This window comes from Cervus elaphus, chromosome 29 (genome assembly GCF_910594005.1).
Source record: "Cervus elaphus chromosome 29, mCerEla1.1, whole genome shotgun sequence".
Lineage (NCBI taxonomy): Eukaryota > Metazoa > Chordata > Mammalia > Artiodactyla > Cervidae > Cervus > Cervus elaphus.
Genome location: NC_057843.1, coordinates 37,874,033 through 37,895,243, shown reverse-complemented (window position 1 = coordinate 37,895,243; position 21,211 = coordinate 37,874,033). Strand labels below are relative to the sequence as shown.

General features: G+C 39.1%; 1 protein-coding gene across 5 annotated transcripts in view; it reads left to right on the top strand.

Moving 5' to 3' along the window:
* The window catches only part of PDCD1LG2 (programmed cell death 1 ligand 2), a 56,909-nt gene that overhangs the window by 10,327 nt on the left and 25,371 nt on the right, over positions 1–21,211 (top strand). For 4 of the 5 annotated variants that reach the window (XM_043891470.1, XM_043891469.1, XM_043891467.1 and 1 more), the window contains exons 2-3: positions 2,000–2,065; positions 10,279–10,584. In XM_043891470.1, coding sequence (XP_043747405.1) covers positions 2,000–2,065; positions 10,279–10,584 — 372 coding nt within the window. The remainder of the gene's footprint in view (positions 1–1,999; positions 2,066–10,278; positions 10,585–21,211) is intronic. The other variant, XM_043891468.1, reaches the window with a different exon arrangement.

The following is a 21,211-nucleotide window of genomic DNA, read 5'->3' as shown; positions in this document are numbered from 1 at the left end:
ATCTATCAACTGTTGAATGGATAAGAAAGATGTGGTGTGAACATGCACTGATAGAATAATCAGTTCAGTTCAGTTCAGCCTCTCAGTAGTGTCTGACTCCTTGTGACCCCATGAACCACAGCACGCCAGGCCTCCCTGTCCCTCACCAACTCCTGGAGCCTACCCAAGCTCGTGTCCATTGAGTCGGTGATGCCATGCAACCATCTCATCTTCTGTCATCCCCTTCTCTTTCTGCCCTCAATCTTTCCCAGCATAAGAGTCTTTTCAGATGAGTCAGCTCTTCGCATCAGGTGCCCAAAATATTGGAGTTTCAGTTTCAACATCAGTCCTTCCAATGAACACCCAGGACTGATCTCCTTTAGGATGGGCTGATTGGATCTCCTTGCAGTCCAAGGGACTCTCAAGAGTCTTCTCCAATACCACAGTTCAAAAGCATCAATTCCTCAGTGCTCAGCTTGTCATAAAAAGGAGTGAAGTACTGGTAATGCATTACAACACAGAGGAGTCTTGAAAATAATATGCTCAGTGAAAGAAGCTAGACACAAAAGGCCACATATTGTGTGATTCTATAAATATTCTATTTATATCTCCTCTAGGCAATAACCAGAATAAGCAAATTTATAGAGACAGAAAGAAGGTTAGTGATTGCCAGGGACTGGAGGAAGAGGGAAGAGGAATTGGGGAGTTTCAGCTAATGGGCATGGGGTTCCTTTTTGGAGTGATGAGACTGATCCAGAATTAGATAGTGGTATGGGTTGCACAGTTCTGTAGAATATACTAAAAACCACTGAGCTGTACCACTGTATCATCTGTGTCTTAAATATATATGTATCAGTTCAGTTCAGTCGCTCAGTCGTGTCCGACTCTTTGCAACCCCATACACACACATAATCCTCTATTGCATGTCAAATACACTCCAGTAAAGCTGTTAAAATTTTAATAATTTAAAGGACAAATTTTAAAAGTTGAATAAATGTTTTAAATGTATAAATGGAAAAAACCTTCAACAGACCACCTCTTATCTCCACTGGCCCCACTGCTCTGGTCTAAACTATTATCATCTCTGCAAAAATATTCTTTATTGATCATTCTCCTTCCAATCTTGCCCATCCCACTGTCCTTTACAACAGTAGTCTATTGTCTACACCAAAACCAAGTCCTCTTTTAAAAATGTAAATAAGGTCATATCATTCTCCTGATCCAAATCCTTCACTGGTTTTCCATTGTACTCGGAGCGGCTCTGCTTTTACCTGATTCAAATGTATGGCTCTGTCTGATTAATTCCCCTTGAAGAAATACTTCCAAGGCCAATAAAATTTAAAATTTAAAGCCTCTTTGAGGACAAAGAAGTTGACAGTGTCATACCCTGTCCCTTTTGCTTTAGCTGTGAGAAGTCCTTAAGTGGGAAAGTTTGTGAGCAAAAATGGAAGCACAGGAGGTGAAGCAGGACTAAGCTATGGCACTCTCTCAGTACTTAGTAACAGGTCCTTCAAGTGATGGGTGTTCTAGATCACAGCATTCTAAAGAGCTTGACAACTTTACCTGCTCAGTCAACTAGCAAGTTTTTATAGAGTATCTAGCTCTGTTCCCAGAGTTGCAGTCCAGCTGGAAATGATGGTGTACAGTATCCATTTGATGAAGAAGACTGATTTTCAAAGGCCTACACTGAAGCTATGGAAGAAACAAAGAGGTGCAGATGACCAGCTTTTGTGGTTACCAGTCATGAGGACTGGTTCATACTCAGAAAATGTTGCAAGAAAAGGAAGAAGGGCTTCTAATTTGGATCGATAGAGTGCCTCACTTCTTCTTACCCTATCTCTCATCTCCTCTAGGCAATCAGCCTTTAACTTTTCTTCCTAACTCTACTCTACTACGGTCCGCTGCCTCCCCAAAGATTTGTTTACAGTCATTTCATTGTTTTCAGGAGTGAGCAAATGACCAGATCATGAGATCCAGTACAACTGCAGAAGGCTCTGAGACTTTCAATTGTCTGTTTCAGATCCAGTACAGAACATGTTCCTCCTACTAATTTTGAGCCTGGGAATGCAGCTTCAACAGACAGTAGGTAAGAAAAGTCAAAGGCTGGGGAGGGTCCTGAGAAGGAGGAGCAGATGATGACCCCTAGCTGAAGCTGAGAATGAGAATGTGGTCCTTGGGCTACAGACTTTCTGTAAGAGAAAGGGTGATTACCAGCTATAAACAAGCACAGTCAAAAGAATGGTGCCCAGGGTGGCTTGTGCACACCTGTTTCCCTATCTTACAGAAACAGGGACTGATAATATTGGTCCATCTATCCCCACTCTCCAGTAAACGTAGTAACAAGATGACAGGACCATTCAGACCATGCATTGTTGAAATGACCCAAGAGAACATGGGTTAAGTGTCCTGAAAGATGAGATGCCAAGCAGCTGTCCATTTCTCTTCTGTCAGGGACACTTCCTCTATTAAAAAGCAACAGTAGCAGCCATTGGTCATTCACACATTAATGTGGGTTACTTGAATTGGGAAATCAGAGTCTTCCTTGCATCTAAATGAAAAATGAACCTTAGGCTATGCCTTTGGATTTTGAAGAAAGATACTCTACTCGAGGGCATAGATGGCAAGGAGGAAAGCAGTTTCAGAGTTTCACTTTCCTGAGAAAGGCAGTTCAGACCATTCACATGTTCAGTCAGGATCATGAGCGCTTTATAGTGGTGAACACCAGTATGTAAGAGAGGAAGACAGAGATGGACACAGGGAATTAGGTCCTCTGTAACAGCAGCCCCAATCCCATGGGAAGTCATCCAACATGCTGCCTGTGACTGAGAAAGAATGCCTTTGTTGGCACTGATAACTTTTTGAGGAGCTTTTCCCTCTCTTCCAGGTGATCCCAGTAGCATTCCTCCCCCTCCCTTGGGCTGCTCAGCAGGGTCTGGCACTAGAGTCATTGACTTGGGGCCATCTTTGGAGAACACCCCAATATTCTGCTTACTCCAGCCCTGCCCTTGCAGTGGCAGCTAAATGAACACTTGATATTTTCTTCCTAAGGGACCCTGCCCAGCTAGGATTTTTAGAGACAGGTGTGAAATTAACTCTTCCCTTATATGAATGCTTTGTGGATAGTCTACTGTGTTATCTGTAAAATAATTTATTAAAGTGTGAAGTGAAAAGCTATCAGAAAATATTTTCATTTTAAAATTACTTTTAAATTGACATGAAGTAAAAATGTATACTTTTTAAAAATAAAAGCATCTATGAGTTTTGACATATGCATAATCATATAGCCACTTCCCAGGCAGCTCAGTGGTAAAGACTTCACTTGACAATGCAGGATACATGGGTTTGATCCCTGGGTCAGAAAGATGCCCTAGAATAGGAGATGGCAGCCTGTTCCAGTATTCTTGCCAGGATATTCCCTTGACAGAGGAGCCTGGTGGGCTACAGTCTAGGGGGCCGCAGAATTGGACATGACTGAGCACAGACGCACACACATAGTCATATAGCCACTACCACAATCAAGACCCAGAACAGTTCCGTCACCAAACAACTGAAAACCGTCCCTCAGCCGTCCCCCAACTCTATCCGATAGTTTTAAATTTTCCAGCATGTTATATAAATGGGATCATTTTAAGACATTCTTTTTGTCTGGCTTCCTTCACTTATCACAGTGCATTTGAGATTTATCCATATTGTTATATGAATCAGTAGTTCATTCCTTTTTGTTGCTGATTAGTATCACACTATATGTATGCACCACATTTTGTTTATTCATTTTCCAGCTGAGGGACTTTTGGGTTGTTTCCTGTTTTTGGCAGTTATAAATATAGTTGCTCTAAACATTTGTATATAGGTTTTTGTGGACACATAGAGTTTCATTTCACTTGGGTGAATACCTAGGAATGGAATTGCTGAGACATACATTAAATATATATTTAATTTTATAGGAAACCATCAAGTCGTTCTTAGTATCTATACTGTTTTTGCATTCCTGCCAGCAAAGTATGAGAGTTCCAATTGTTCCACATCCTTGACATCACTTGGTATTGACATTGTCATTTTTGTTTTTAAAGTCACTCTAATAGGTGTACAAAAGTATATCACTGTGGTTTAACCTGCCTTTCCCTAGTATCTGGTAATGATAAGCATATTTTCATGTACCTATTGACCATCCATATATCTTCTTAAGTGCATATCAAATCATTGACCATTTTTAATTGGGTTATTTTCTTATTTTTCAGTTTTGAGAGTTTTTTATGTATTCCAGATACAAATTCTTTATCAGATATGTGATATGCAAATATTTTCTCCCAGTCTGTGGCTCATCTTTTCATTCTCTTAACAGTGTCTTTTGCAGAGGAGAGATTTTAATTTTGAAGCTATCCAATTTATCAATTTTTTTCCCTGATGGCTAGTCATATCTAATAACTCTTTGCCTAACCCACGACCTGAAAGATTTTCTTCTATATTTTATGTTCTAAACATTGTATAGTTGTACACTTTACATTTAGGTTTGCCATCCACCTTCAGTTGATTTTTGTATACTGTGAAGTATAGACTGGGATTTTTCTTTTTGGTATATGGACATCCAGTTGCTCCAACCCCATTTGTTCACTTATTGAAAAGACTGTCTTTTCTCCATTGATTGCCTTTGCACCTTTGTAAAAAAAAATCAACTGGCTCTTTTTATGTGAGTCTTTTTCTGGACCCTCTGTCTGTTCTATTGATCTATGTATATATACTTTCACTCATATCACTCTCTTATTACTGTAGTTCAGTTTTTTTTCCTTATATTTTCATTTCAAAACCTTCTTATAACTTAGACACATTCAAGGAAAAATATTTATTTTTGTACTTTGTCATGTCTTGGAAGAAAAAGTAACCCCAACCTTATGTCTCTCATTGATGTTTCCTTCTTTCTTCATCCGTCTGAGAAGAATAAAACCCAGGAGGCACATGGCCAGAATGGTGCTTGACATCTCTCTAGGAGAGGGACCACACCCTGGGTCATTCTGCCTAGGTTATAGCCGGCTTTCAAAACTACATCTGCTGATCCCTAAGATATACAAAGCAAAAGAATCAGGTTGGGGAAAGGATTTCAAGTAGACAAGATGTCTCATGCAGCATTCCTGCAAAGAGGAGTGCATGAGTCAGGTGTCCAGAGCAGCATCTATCCAGAACCAGTAACTAGAGTTTTCTGAAGACTGGCTGTGTGAAGCAGTCTCCTCTCACCTCCCTGCCTAGACCCATCCTCACTTTTCAAATCCCTTAGGTAGGAAGTCTGTAAACATTTAAGTTTCTGTTGTTAATTCAGAAGAAAAGTATAAAATTAGCTTTAAGAGGAAGCTATCTTGGGAGTTAATGCAAATAAATTGTTTTGTGTTTCCTGGAGATATGACAGGTGCTGACTCCTGATTGCAAATAAAATGCAAACTTCTCCCAAGAACTTTCAAAAAGGCTCTAGCATTACTCAAGTCAGCTATTTTCATCTGTCTAAAGAACCTTCATGTATTAATTTTTCATGCTCTAGCCACATCCTTCACCCTTTAATTTACTCAGGATGACCAAACGAATATTTTGTCTGCTTAGTTTTGCAGTTGTGGAAACTTTTCCAGTGTTCTCCTTTGTCTGATGACATCAGGAGTTCAGTGCTATGTTGAAGTTTAGTTTAATAACCATGTGACATATGAAATAGAACACAAATGTCTTTTACTTAGTATAAAGCTGAAAAGTATATCTGTTTCATTTATGTATGTAGTATACACAGGCCAGTAGATATATAGCCATATCTGTTAGAAGTATAGGCTTTCAGGGCACAGAGATATGAATGTGAATTCCAACTCCATGAGCTCCCACTTTTTCACCCTGGGTGAGTTATATCTTTTCTTTAAGCCTCAGTTTCCCCATCTGTAAAATGAGTGCAGTGACTCCAGTCTTGCAGCTTTGGGGACATCAAATGAGATGTACAGTTTAGCAGTGTGTGGTTCCTTGTGTTTAATAAATGTTAACTATCACTCTATCTTATACAACAGACCAAATACAAACCAGTGTTATAACTGTTTCTTAAATGCTAATATGCATTTGAATCCCCCAGCCTCGTTAAAATGCAGGTTCTGCTTCTTTAGATCCTGGGAAGGGACTGAGATTCTGCATTCCTAACTAGCTGCCTAAGAAAACTGAGAACAACACTTTGAATGGCAGGATGGTAGAAGATGTTTGCAAGTGCAGGTGTTTTATTTGTCTAACCAATGGTTTCTCAATGCTCCTTGCACATTAGAAACTCCCAGGAAATTATTTTTAGTTGATGCTGGCCTCACAAGATGATTAGAATTTAATTTTATAGGATACAAAGTGGAGTCTGAGCATTAGTATGTTTTAAAAGCTTCCCAGTTGATACCAACTATGGCTAAGGTTGAGGCCTTCTCATTAGTGACTCTAATATGCGGCCAAGCTTGAGAAAAACCTCTTCACAGAATTGTTTGCAAGAGGGTTTTGATTTCCTCTGTAATTTATGATACGTAAGAATATTTTAGGATTGCAAAAGTGTATTGCATTCCTAAACTTGTCATTTTATATCAAGTAGTCAGGCTGAAAGCTTTGCATGTCTTAGAAACTTCAATTGTGGCAAAATTAGACCAACTAACAATCTTCTAGTTATTATGGGTGACTCAGATACATGACTCATGTTTGCCAATTGCCCTTTCCTCTTGTGAATGTTAGCTTGAAAATGTCACCTGTCTGAGAGATAGCACACTTTATGCTTTCCATAAAGAGTTCCATGTGTGTATATACACATACACTCTGTAAAAGGCAGAGGGGAAAAGCAAGCAGAAAATGGATTTTTGTCAAAGGCCCAGACAGTGAAGAGGGGAGTTCTGCTGTATGCTGTGGGGAGTTCCAGAGGAAGTTACAGGTGTTCCTTCTCTCACGAGAAGAAAGTGTAAGTGTGGTAAATAAATTTGCTAAATAAATCCAATAGAGACTACGCCAAAGTCCTCTGATTCTTGTTAAATCTCAGACTCAGCAAGTAACTTTCCATGCAAGCCCCATTTCTCTTCCCTGTTTCTTGTTTTATCTTGTTTCTTGTTCTTTTTTCGTTGTATAATAAAAGAGAAGGAAGTACTATGAAGATAGTAAAAGTAGTATAAATTTCTAAACCAGGCACATAGAAGATAGTTAATACATATTTGACGAGTGAATAAATAAATATTTTACTCTTCAGGGCAGAGTCGATTTCATAACAGGTAGCTCTGTTTTAGTTATAAGAGGACTTAGTAACAAATATTTGGAGATGAGTCTAGGAATCTACTTTTAGGAGTATCCTATTATGGAGACTTGGGAGAGGGTTATTACAAGTGTTTCAGGGCGTTCCACAAAATGGAATCATGTGGGAAATTTAGAAGCACAGTGTCTTTTTTCACATGTATCATCCCAGAGTCTTCTCAATGTGGCCAAGAAAATGCAAGCTTAATTAGCATTGTTTATACAGAAGCACTGCCCCGACCCCTATTCTACACAAAAAAATACCAGGCAGATGTGAACTCCTTTCTGTTAGAAAGGCACATTCATGTTGTAGTTGTAGTTAAAACAGGGTTTGGAAGAAAGATATAAACTCATCACTTATTTTTAATAAAACTCATATTTGTGCACTACACTAACAGGTGCATTGGGTGGTGATTAAGAAAGCCAGTTTGTGCAATTTAGGGCAAAATGCAGTTTGATGAGAGGAAAACAGAAGTGAATATGGGTGCATGCATACTCAGTCTCTCAGTCATGTCCTACTCTTTGCAAGTATGGGTAGGCTCATCCTTTTTTTTTTTTTTTCTTCCTCTCCTCCTTTTCGTCACTTATATGTTAGACCTTTAACTAGAATTTAGTATGTGCACTGGAGACACCAAAACAAATTCAACCTGCACTGCCTTCAAAGATTTGCAGGATGGTAGGAGGAAAAACTCCAGTCAGAAGAGAATTTCAATGTGAATCATTCGAGCAGCTGAAAACCCCCAAACTATTTTTACTGTGAAATCTGTTGTCCAGGATGGTCAGAATACCACTTTCTCAAGAACTAAAGCATGGTAGAAAAGAAAGGAACCAATGTTTGCTGACTACCTACTACCTGCCAAAATAAGTCACTTTGTGCTGTTTATGTAGTTTTCACCGCACTGCTGACAGGTAGATTTAACCTTGGACCTTTGCAGATAAAGAGGCCAAGACTCATAGAAATTTAATGACGTGATCAAGATCAAAGGGTTCATAATCTGGATACACTCAGAATTTGAACCCAGGTTCATCTGTCACTAAATCCCAAGCTCTTTTCATACTATGTTTTATGTGGAAGCAACCCCTTGAATAGCATATTCTTAGAAGCCATCCCCAAATATTTGTTAAATGAAAGTTTTAAATTAATTAAATGAATGGATTAGTGAAGCAAGTCCTACTGAACATAATTTGCTCTAATCTTCTGTAATAATTCAGAAGCTACTTCGAGATTGTACACTCAGTCTTAATGACTGTCCATTCATTATTGATGGAAACAGCATAATTATGTACAGTTTCTCACAATTTATTCATGCATACACTACTTTCATTACTTTTGCCATGTTTGACTACTCTTTGCACTATTGTTTTTATAGAATTATCTAAATTAACTGATCTTTTATTTTTTGAACAAAACAATCTACCCCTGTGGTAAATGGAAAACCAGTATCAATGGTACTAGTAAATAGAAGATATGAGCAAAAATAAACTCTATAAAAGTAAAGTGGTGCTTTTTTTTTTTAATTTTTATTTTTATTAGTTGAAGGCTAATCACTTCACAACATTTCAGTGGGTTTTGTCATACATTGACATGAATCAGCCATAGAGTTACACGTATTCCCCATCCCGATCCCCCCTCCCACCTCCCTCTCCACCCGATTCCTCTGGGTCCTCCCAGTGCACCAGGCCCGAGCACCTGTCCTATGCATCCCACCTGGGCTGGTGATCTGTTTCACCATAGATAATATACATGCTGTTCTTTTGAAACATCCCACCCTCACCTTCTCCCACAGAGTTCAAAAGTCTGTTCTGTATTTCTGTGTCTCTTTTTCTGTTTTGCATATAGGGTTATCATTATCACCTTTCTAAATTCCATATATATGTGTTAGTATGCTATATATATCTTAGTAATGTTCTTTATCTTTCTGGCTTACTTCACTCTGCATAATGGGCTCCAGTTTCATCCATCTCATCAGAACTGATTCAAATAAAGTGGTGCTTTAAAGTCTACCCTGATAATATCTGCCTGAGAGCTTCTTGTTTTATTAAAAGGAAAAATAATCATTGTTAGAGATGTGAAAGTCTAGTTGCAAATTGTGTGTAATTTGAAAGATTGAAATAGAATTGAAGAGAGAATAAATTCTTCTCTGAATAACCCAACTCCCTTTGGGCCTTGATTCTTTCATATCTAAAATCATTGTGCATACTTCTTGAGGTATATGCCGCACAGTTTGGGAACTACTGTTTCAAAAACTATGGATTTTGAAGTCAACCATCTGACTGGCTCTGAATTTTAACCTTACTAATTGTTCATCCTGAAACAAACCTCTTTGACCCAGTTTCTTCAACTATAAAACTAATGATTATGCATATTTTATGGTTGCATTTTCAATATTGAATGATATGGTTTAGAGCCTAGAACAGTGGCCAACACGTAGTAGATATACATTAAGTATTAGTATTAGTAGAAAAGACATTTCTACAGTTGGCTTGTATGATGTGATGGTCAACAGCACTTGAACTTAGAAATACCTAGGTCTGATCGTGGCTGTGCAATCTTAGGCAAGTTGTTTATCCATTCTGTGTCAGTTTCATTTTCTAAAAAGATGCTAGCTCTATGTCATTGGCTTGCTGGGGAGACTAAAAGAGATCATGTGTTAGCAGAGCCCCACCACCTAGTAAGAATTCAACAGTTGATAGTTGTCATTATTACTGTCTCTGCTGAGAGGAGGTAGAATTTGGCAGGGAATGATGTAATTTGATCCATATAAAGAAACTGAGCTTGGATAATGGGAGCAGGAGGGCAGTCAGCTGTACAGGTGAGGAGTGTTGAGAGGCAAGAACTACTTCAGAGCAGGGATCAACAATTACACTCTTCCCCAAAGTGGATGGGGCAAGGGATAGAAAGGAACCTCTGCAAATGCCCAGATAATGATAGGTGTCTCCTGGGAAATGGAGGTTGTACGGGTCTCCTCAGCTCCCCCACTCTGAACAGAACTGAAGTGTGAAGGCAGACAATGGGAGAATGTCTTATTTTCTGTTCAGCTTTGTTCACAGTGACCGTCCCAAAGGAAATGTACGTGGTAGACTATGGCAGCAATGTGACCTTGGAGTGTGATTTTGACACTGGAGGTCATGTGGAATTTGAAATTTTAAAAGCCAGTTTGCAAAAAGTGGAAAATGATACAGTCTTGCTCAGTGAAAGAGCCACTTTGCTGAAGGAGCAGCTGCCCCTGGGGAAGGCCTTGTTCCTCATCCCCCAAATCCAGCTGAAGGATGCAGGGCAGTACCGCTGCCTGATCATCTATGGGATTGCCTGGGACTACAAGTACCTGACGCTGAAAGTCAAAGGTGAGTAATTTCAGGGACTGGGATCCATGGAGGCACCTCTCTAATGTAGGACCTGTATTAGTTGCAAGTAACAAGTCCACTGAAGCTAGCCCAAGCAAAAACTGGGATGATGATTATAAACAGAAAAAGCTACCTCAGAGAAGACAAAAGCACCTGCTCAGAAGTAGTTTTTCATATATAGGTATAAAGCAATGGAGGTGAGGGTAAATAGGGGTAGAGGAAATAAAACAGGTCTAGAGAAAGCCAGGAAAATGACTCCCTGTAAGTTGGGAGGGTACCAAAGGTAAGTTTTGCCTACTTCACAGGAATGATATTGGCTTGATATTATACTACTCTTTCAGAGTCCAGAGTTTTTTAAACCATAATTTGCCACCCATTAAAAGTCTAAAATATCAATTTAAAGAGTGACAAAAGTGGGTTTACCAATAAAATTAATAAATGAATAGAATTGAATATATCAGGGCATCACAAACTATTTCAGAGGGGGTGTGTGTGTGCGCGCGCACACATGTGGGTGTGCATCTTGGCTTGTGGTATAATAAATTCTTACTCACTCTGGGTCATAGTCTAAAATGTTTGGGAAATGCTACTCAGGCCTCAGTCTTATCTATTGCACAGAAAACAGCTGAAGTTCAGAGAATTGAAACGGGTAGCCTGAGAGAACCAGTTCAGTAGCTGTCTTCATTCCTCTGTGTTGAGGGCTCTCTCCACCACAACATGAGCCAAAACCCTAAATCAGAAGAGAATCTTCAAGTTGCTGTTTGTTCTGGGAAAGGTCACTTGAGGAAAGACATAGCAACTATAGAAAAGTATATTTGGCTCTGTTAATCGGCTTGTGTGTCTCAGCCTTTACCAACTGTTCTGAGGTAAACTATATCAGTTTTCCTCTGCCACTAGACCTCAGAGGATCTATTCTGTCTTCTGGAGAGTCTCCTAATTTTCTTCCCTAAAGACCATTGACCTTGACAGCTGTGGTGTGATTTTACAATCTGGTATAAAGAAGGACAAATTGGTATAATTAGACATGAGGGTGAATGTTGTTTTCACTTGTGACCTTGAGTGGATTATTTTGATTTTCATCAGTCAGTCTGAGTTCAGTCGCTCAGATGTGTCCAACTCTGTGACACCATGGACTGCAGCACTCCAGGCGTCCCTGTCCATCACCAACTCCCAGAGCTTACTCAAACTCATGTCCATGAAGTCGGTGATGCCATCCAACCATCTCATCCTCTGTCATCCCCTTCTCCTCCTGCCTTCAATCTTTCCCAGCATCAGGGTCTTTTCCAATGAGTCAGTTCTTCACATCAGGTGGCCAAAGTATTGGTGTTTCAGCTTCAGCATCAGTTCTTTCAATGAATATTCAGGACTGATTTCCTTTAGGATTGACTGGTTGGATCTCCTTGCTGTCCAAGGGACTCTCAAGAGACTTCTCCAACACCACAGTTCAAAAGCATCAATTCTTCGGTGCTCAGCTTTCTTTATAGTCCAATTCTAACATCCATACATGACTACTGAAAAAACCATAGCCTTGACCAGGTGGACCTTTGTTGGCAAAGTAATGTCTCTGCTTTTTAATATGCTGTCTAGGTTGGTCATAGCTTTCCTTCCAAGGAGCAAGCGTCTTTTAATTTCATGACTGCAGTCGCCATCTGCAGTGATTTTGGAGCCCCCCAAAATGAAGTCTGTCACTGTTTCCATTGTTTCCCCATCTATTTGCCATGATGTGATTGGACCAGATGCCATGATCTTCGTTTTCTGAATGTTGAGTTTTAAGCCAACTTTTTCACTCTCTTTCACTTTCATCAAGAGGCTCTTAAGTTCTTCTTCACTTTCTGCCATAACCTCATCTGCATATCTGAGGTTATCATAATCTGGAATTTTTCTTATTTGTAAAAGATTAGGAATAGTAGCATCCACCATATAAGATTATTATAAAAATTAAAAGAGGTAATGTAAAAAATTGAGCATGATGCCTGGCATATGGTGGGTGTCCAGAGGTTTGGTTCAAAGACCCTCAGTTACCGCAAGGATGGTGCCCTCTTACACCTCAGCTAACAGTGAATCATCGAGAAAGCCCTCAGCCTGGATGTAACCTCCTTCTACCTTTACTGCATTTTCTACAGTTGGCTGGGAGGAGCTCCAGACATTGACCTTAGTCTGAGTTTAATCAGTGGGAGGAGAGAGAGCTCAACATCCTCACAATCTCCTAGTGTTCTTGGATATCTGCACCCCAAAATCACTGCTCCGTGTTTGTTGATCTTTGTGGGTGTGCTTTAATGCATCTAGGGTCTTTGGGCAATTTGACACCAGTCCCAATCTTTCTTGCTCTGGCTGACAGTTGTCCCTCTTCCATGGGAAGGCACTCTGCCTGCTTCCTCACCTAGACCAGGGATGACTCGACAGGATGACTCAAACCTTAATTAATTAATTCTTAATCCCTTATACATTTAATGATTGTCCAGTTAGACTATATGGGATCGCAAAGACTTTCTATGGGATGCATACACATAGACAGTTTAGGAAATTATTTTCTAGATGTTCATCTTCCTCAAATACTCTTTCCCTAAATTGACTGTGCCTGAGAATGTGCCTTCCAGGCAAGGCTCTTGGGGTTCCCCTAAAACACTTCCTCTTTTATTTTTGCTTTACCCACTTCATATAAAGCCTGCTTCTCACCCATCATGAATATAGTGCTTTGCTCCGAGGTATGAAAACTTCCATAGTGCCAAACAAAAGAATGACTGGAAATACTGATATCTTACCAAATTGTAATGACTAACGAATCCTTCAGCAAACCAGGAAGTATCAAATTCTCTGTTTTCAGCAAAATTGAAGGAGTGCCTAATAGAATTAATAGCTAATAAAAAAATGAAGTACTTTTGTTATATAAATCATAAGGCTTTCAAAGAATGAAGTATCACTATAACTGAACTCCTTCCATGCCCACCTACTTATTCATATGAGCAAGATTCCTTAGCCCTTATAGCTACAAAAAATGAAAAACAGAAATAGAATTGATTCTGAAGATTGTCTCATTCCAACCATTAAGTCATTTGCATCCTCATGCACAGATAGAAAATGAGAATCTCATCCATCCTATTAAGAGATACATTTCCAGTAAACTTTTCTTATGTTTAATAATTGTCAATATTCATAATATTTGTTTTGATTTTACATGTGCTGATAATAATGGAAATTAGACCTCGGTGCTGAAGAAAAATTTGAACACTTAAAGCCTCATGGTCACAAGAAAAAAATTTAATTTCAATAGCTATACATTTTTGTTGTTGCAAAGAAACAAAAGGATAACCACCAAAGGAGTGATCAAACATGTTGCATTAGGATAAAATTCTGTAGAAGTGTGATGAGAACTGATATTTAAGGAATATTAATAAAAAGAAAAGTTCTGACCATTAGAGTAGAATATATGTATTTTTCTTTTTTTTTACAAACGTACTTATTTATTATTTATTGGCTGCACTGGATCTTTGTTGCTGTATGTGGACTTTCTCTAGTTGTGGTGTGTGGGCTTCTCATTGCAGTGGCTTCTCTTATTGCGGAGCACAGGTTCAAGGCACATGGGCTTCAGTAGTCATGGCTCGCAGGCTTAGTAGTTGTGGTACACAGGCTTAGTTGCTCTGCGGTATGGGGGATCTTCACAGACCAGGGATTGAACAGGTGTTCCCTGCATTGCAAGGAGGATTCTTAACCACTGGACCACCAGGGAAGCCCTGTATTTTTCAGTGGATGGTGGTGTGTTTTAAAGACACATTCTTTGTTATCTAGGTGACATTGGATACATTTGTGAAAAAGTGAAATGCCTTACTGAAAATATGTGTTCATAAAATGCTAAACATTATATATTTTTACAATATAGAAACCTATGAAATATTCTAAGAATAAACTCAATGAATATGTGAGAAGGAGCACACTGCATCACGATTGTTTTAGGAGGAATGCAAGCAAAAAGGAAAAAAAAAAGGAGGTTGAAGGCAAGCACCTAAGGGTATTCTGCCCTAATCGGAGGTCTCTGAAAGGAACAGGGGAGATCTGGGACCCCAGTTAGGATGTGCTTAAATAGAACAAGACTAGAGGAAGGATGTGTTTGTCTTTAAAATGCCTGATTTTTGGCATACACTTGAAAATAGATTTATAATATTTTCTTTGATGTCTGGACAACAGTTCCTAATAAATATGGTGAAAAGAGGATTGATTTCATAAGGACAGGGGAAAAAAATACCAGATAGCATGGCTAAAGAGCTTATAAAAGACAGTAACAGAACGCTGCAGTTTTTGAAACGCCAGGTTGCAACCCAAGATTAGATATCTGTCAGAGGAAGGCCAGGCAGCATGACGGAAGAGGAGAGCAGAGTAGCCCTGAGAAGCCAGGGATTGAGCCCAGCGGTTGAGAACCAGCCTGTGCATGGATCCCAGACAGACACAGAGCAGAAACTAAGAACAGAAGGGCCAAACCATCCTGAAGGCCTGAGCAGGCTGAGTCTTGGCAGAATTTCTTTAAATCAACAGAAAGGCCCAGGATAGGGTATAACTTCATCAAAAAGTGGAGGAAGAAGGCAGCATAGAGAGATACAGTCTTCACCCTAAGAAGGGGAAGACAAACAGAATAGGGAGGAGACAGCCCAAGAGAAACATCTTAGTAGTGAAATGATGTCTGTACATTTAGCTTCTAGACCCAGAGAAAAGCATTTGCTAAAAGAACTCCATAATGAGGCTAAATCTCTGCTCTGTCTTTTCTTCCTGGGGAAACAGAAGGGAATAAGGAAAACCTGAGTTAAGAAAACAATATCCTGAATTTTGAGGGATGGGAAAGCTCCTGTGAATTGCAAACTGTTTAACCTGATGTTCCTCTCCAGGTCATTTAACAGAGCAATTGAGAGCAGTCCTAAAATATTTCTTTTAATGACTGCTAGAAACCTGCCAGGACTCTTTAAGTTTAAGGCATTTAAAATTACATTTTTTTCACCTTAGTTATGGTCATTGTGATGATAAAGCAGATAATACTATGTACAGTAGACAGTATAGTGCTATAATATATAGTAAAGATAATAAAGCTTATCTTTATTTCAGAAATGCTAAAGTTGCCAGTAACATTTGAATCATATAGTCAGAGATAGCAGGATAACAGAAAGCATTTAAACCAGTGGCAACTGAAAGCAGAAAGTAGTAATTCTTTTGATGAAACAGACTGAGAAGCCAAATGGAGAATAGTGAGGCAAGTCAGCAATTAGTGAAAGCAGGAAGAGATAATAATTACCAGTACAAATTGACTATTTAATATGTTCTAGCTACCTAACTCATTTATCATTCTAACACTACAGTTAAGGATAAGTATTACTGTGCCTATTTTACAAATGAGGCTTAAGGCTTGACAACTTACGTAAGCATAACTTAAATCTAGTTAAAACTTTTGGACTCTAAGGCCCGTGTTCTTAGCTACTATGCTTACCATGTGTTTTGCTAAACCAGACAAGTAAGTACCAATGGGTTGAAGCTACCATGAGGCAAAATTTGACTTGGCGTTAAAGATAATTTTCCCAATAACAGTTTAACTTTCTTATTGTCTAATCACTGCAAGGACCACTTCTGGAAGTAGGAGCTTCCATTGGTAAGTATATTTAACCAAAAGTTAGTTATCTAGCAGGTTACCAATATCAAGAAAAAAAAAATTATTAAAGAGAAAATGGGACATTTCATAATGATAGAAAAAAATCAATTCAGCAGGACGATGTAACAATCCTAAATGTGTGTACATCTAACCATATAGCTTCAGAGTCTAGGAAACAAAATTTGACAGACCTAAAAGGAGAAATAAACAAATCCAATCATATTTGGAGATTTCAACTCATCTCTATTACAACTGGTAGAATACCTAAAAAGAGAACAAAAGAGTAGAACAGCATTAGCCATCTTGATTGACTTATATAAAACTCATGCCCAACAACTACAGAATATACATTGTTTCCAAGGGCATGTGAAACATTCATCAAGATAGTCATCTAGCAAAGCTGCTGGAGAAGATACTTCTTGTTGAGCAGGAAGTTGGACTAATTGAATTTTAAGATCACTGCCACCTCTGAAATTCTAAAATTTACTCATGTTTTCCTAAGAATATCACCCTCAGTCCAGCTTCCCCATTGTGTGTTGCTGATAATGATGTGTTTTCAACCACTTCCCAAATAAGATGGGGAGACGTCTTTAATGTTATGTAAATGGAAGATGTGGGCTCATGCCCCTCCCCCAGATCTTGCTCGTTCTTTTTTTAAAAATTTATTTTATTTTTTCATTGACGAATAGTTGAATTACAATGTTATGTTAGTTTCGTGTGTGATTTAGTTTTATATATATGTGTGTGTATATATATATATGTGGTTGTACATATAGATATATTCTTTTTCAGATTCTTTTCCATTATAGGTTATTACATATATTGAATATAATTTCCTGTGCTATACAGTAACTATTTGTAGTTCATATATTTTATATATAGTAGTGTATATCTAGGGCTCCCCAAGTGGCTCAGTGGTAAAGAATCCCCTTACCAGTACAGGAGACATGAGTTTGATCTCTGGGTTGGAAAGAGGAAAGAGCCCCCAGAGAAGGATATGTCAACCCACTCTAGTATTCTTGCCTGGGAAATCCCATGGACAGAGGAGCCTGGAAGGCTGTAGTCCATGGGGTAGTAAAGAGTCGGACATGAATTAGTAACTAAACAGCAGCGGCAGCAGTGTGTATCTATTAATCCGAAACTCCTAAATTATCCCTCTGCCCCATTCCCCTATGAATCTACTTCTGTTTTGTAAATAAGTTCATTTGTATCATATTTTTAGATCCCATATATAAGTATGTCATGATATTTGTCTTTGTCTGACTTACTTCAATTAGTATGCTAATCTCTAGTTTCATCCAAGTTGCTGCAAATGACATTATTTCATTGTTTTTTATGGCTGAGTTATATTTTATAAACACACACACACACACTTTGGCCTTGGAGTACAAAATGAGGTAGGGCAAATCTAACAGATTTTGCCAAGAGAACGCATTGGTCGTAGCAAACACCCTCTCCTCTTCCAACAACACAAGAGAAAACTCTACACATGGACATTACTAGATGGTCAATATCGAAATCAGATTGACTATATTCTTTGCAGCCAAAGATGGAGAAGCTCTATAGAGTCAGCAAAAACAAGACGAGGAGCTGACTGTGGCTCAGATCATGAACTCCTTATTACCAAATTCAGACTTAAATTGAAGAAAGTAAGGGAAACCAATTGACCATTCAGGTATGACCTAAATCAAAGACCTTACAATTAATTATACAGTGGAAGTGATAAATAGATTCAAGGGATTAGATCTGATAGAAAGAGTGCCTGAAGAACTATGGATGGAGGTTTGTGACATTGTACAAGAGGCATTGATCAAGACCATCCCCAAGAAAAAGGAATGCAAAAAGGCAAATGGTTGTTTGAGGAGGTCTTACAAATAGCAGGGATAAGAAGAGAAATGAAAGGCAAAGGAGAAAAGGAAAGGTATACCCATTTGAATGCAGAGTTCCAAAGAATAGCAAGGAGATAAGAAAGCCTTCCTCAGTGACCAATGCAAAGAAATAGAGGAAAACAACATAATGGGCAAGACTAGAGATCTCTTCAAGAAAATTAGAGATACCAAGGGAACATTTCATGCAAAGATGGGCACAATAAAGGACAGAAGTGGTATGGACCTAACAGAAGCAGAAGATATTAAGAAGAGGTGGCAACAATACACAGAAGAACTATACAAAAAAGATCTTCATGACCCAGATAACCACAATGGTGTGATCACTCACCTAGAGCCAGACATCCTGGAATGTGAAGTCAAGTGGGCCTTAGGAAGCATGCCTACGAACAAAGCTAGTGAAGGTGATGAAACTGCAGTTGAGCTCTTTCAAGTTCTAAAAAAATGATGCTGTGAAAGTGCTGCACTCAATATGCCAGCAAATTTGGAAAACTCAGCCATGGCCACAGGACTGAAAAAGATCAATTTTCATTCTAATCCCAAAGAAGGACGATGCTAAAGAATGTTCAAACTGCTGCACAATTGCACTCATCTCACATGCTAGCAAAGTAATGCTCAAAATCCTCCAAGCCATGCTTCAACAGTACATGAACTGTGAAATTCCAGATGTTCAAGTTGGATTTATAAAAGGCAGAGAAACCAAAGATCAAATTGCCAACATCCATTGGATCATAGAAAAAGCAAGAGTTTTTCAGAAAAACATCTACTTCTGCTTTATTGGTTACACCAAAGCCTTTAACTGTGTAGAATCACAACAAACTGTGGAAGATTTTTAAAGAGATGGAAATACCAGACCACCTTACCTGCCTCCTGAGAAATCTGTATGCAGGTCAAGAAGCAACAGTTAGAACCAGACATGGAACAACAGACTGGTTCCAAATTGGGAAAGGAGTATGTCAAGGCTGTGTATTGTCAACCTGCTTATTTAACTTATATGCAGAGTACATCATGCTGGGCTGGATGAAGCACAATCTGGAATCAAGATTGCTGGGAGAAATATCAATAACCTCACATACACAGATGGCCACCGTTATGGCAGCAAGTGAAGAGGAACTGAAGAGACTCTTGATGAAAGTGAAAGAGGAGAGTAAAAAGGTTGGCTTAAAACTCAACATTCAAAAAACTAAGATCATGGCATCCAGTCCCATCACTTCATGGCAAATAGATGAGGAAACAGTGGAAACAGTGACAGACTTTTATTTTCTTGGTCTCCGAAATCACTGCAGATGGTGACTGCAGCCATGAAATTAAAAGACTCTTGTTCCTTGGAAGGAAAGCTATGACCAACCTAGACAGCATATTAAAAAGCAGAGACATTACTTTGCCAACAAAGATCTGTCTAGTAAAAGCTATGGTTCTTCCAGTAGTCATGTATGGATGTGAGAGTTGGACCATAAAGAAAGCTGAGCATCGAAGACTTGATGCTTTTGAACTTGGTGTTGGAGAAGACTTTGAGAATCCCTTGGGCTGCAAGGAGGTCCAACAGTCCTTCCTAAAGGAAATCAGTCCTGAATATTCTTTGGAAGGACTGATCCTGAAGCTGAAACTCCAATACTTTGGCCACCTGATACGAAGAACTGACTCATTGGAAAAGACCCTGATGCTGGGAAAGATTGAAGGCTGGAGGAGAAGGGGATAACAGAAGATGAGATGGTTGGATGGCATCACCGACTCGATGAACATGAGTTTGAGCAAGCTCTGGGAGTTGGCAATGGACAGGGAAGTCTGGCATGCTGTGCAGTCCATGGGTCACAAAGAATCGGACACAACTGAGCGACTGAACTGAACTGAACACATACATACACCACATTTTCTTTATCAATTCATCTGTCGATGAACATTTATATTCCTTCCATATCTTGGCTATTGTAAATAGTGCTGTTGTGAACATTGCAGTGCATGTATTTTTTCGAATTAGAGTTTTCATCTTTTCTGGATATATGCCCATGAGTGGGATTGCCGGATCATAGTAATTCTGCTTTTAGTTTAAGGATCCTCTATGCTGTTCTCCATCATGGCTATAGCAATTTACATTCCCACCAATAATGTAGGACAGTTCCATTTTCTCCACACCCTCTCCAGTATTTATTCTCTGTAGCCTTTTGATGATAGCCATTCTGATTGTGTGAGATGATACTTCATTGCAGTTTTGATTTGCATTTCTCTAATAATTAGCTGGGAGGGATTGGGGGCAGGAGGAGAAGGGGACGACAGAGGATGGGATGGCTGGATGGCATCACTGACTCGATGGACATGAGTTTGAGTAATCTCCGGGAGTTGGTGATGGACAGGGAGGCCTGGCGTGCTGTGATTCATGGGGTCACAAATAGTCGGATACAACTGAGCGACTGAACTGAACTGAATAATTATCAATGTTGAGCATCTTTTCATATGCCTGATGTCCATCTGTAAGTTTTCTTTGAAAAAATGTCTATTCAGGTGTTCTGCCTATTTTTTAATTGGGTTGTTTGTGTTTTTGATGTTGAGTTCTATGAACTGTTTTTATATTTTGGAAATTAATCCCTTGTCAGTTGCATCATTTCTTGATTATTCTTTTAGGAGAACATCTCTCCCATCTGCTCCCTTATTTATATAGCCAAAGCCTCAGCCCAGCTCCTGACTCCTGGCCCTCCTACCTCTGAAATCACCTGTCAACTTGGCATCCAAGACCTGTATCTTGTCCTAAGCTGCCTTGCTGGAGTAGGCCAAGTCCTCATCCATAAGACACTATTCCTATGAATCCATTTATTCTACTTTATGCCCCTCCCAAATGCTAGAGCTTACAGACATAATCTACAACATACTAGGATGAAATGATAATAAGGGGACATCAAACCAAGGAAAAATAAGTGTAGATAAAGTAACAAAATGAGATAAAGCAAGTACTTAAAATGCATGCTTCAGGTACTATTGGATTGCTAGAGACAGACCAAAATTGGCTCCAAGGAGACCGATGAGTCTAACCAGTTCAAGTTCTTCAGAACCTAATTCTTCTCATCTTCTTCTATTTCTGGGTACTCCCAAGTCCCTCTGAAAACATCCCTCTTCCCATATT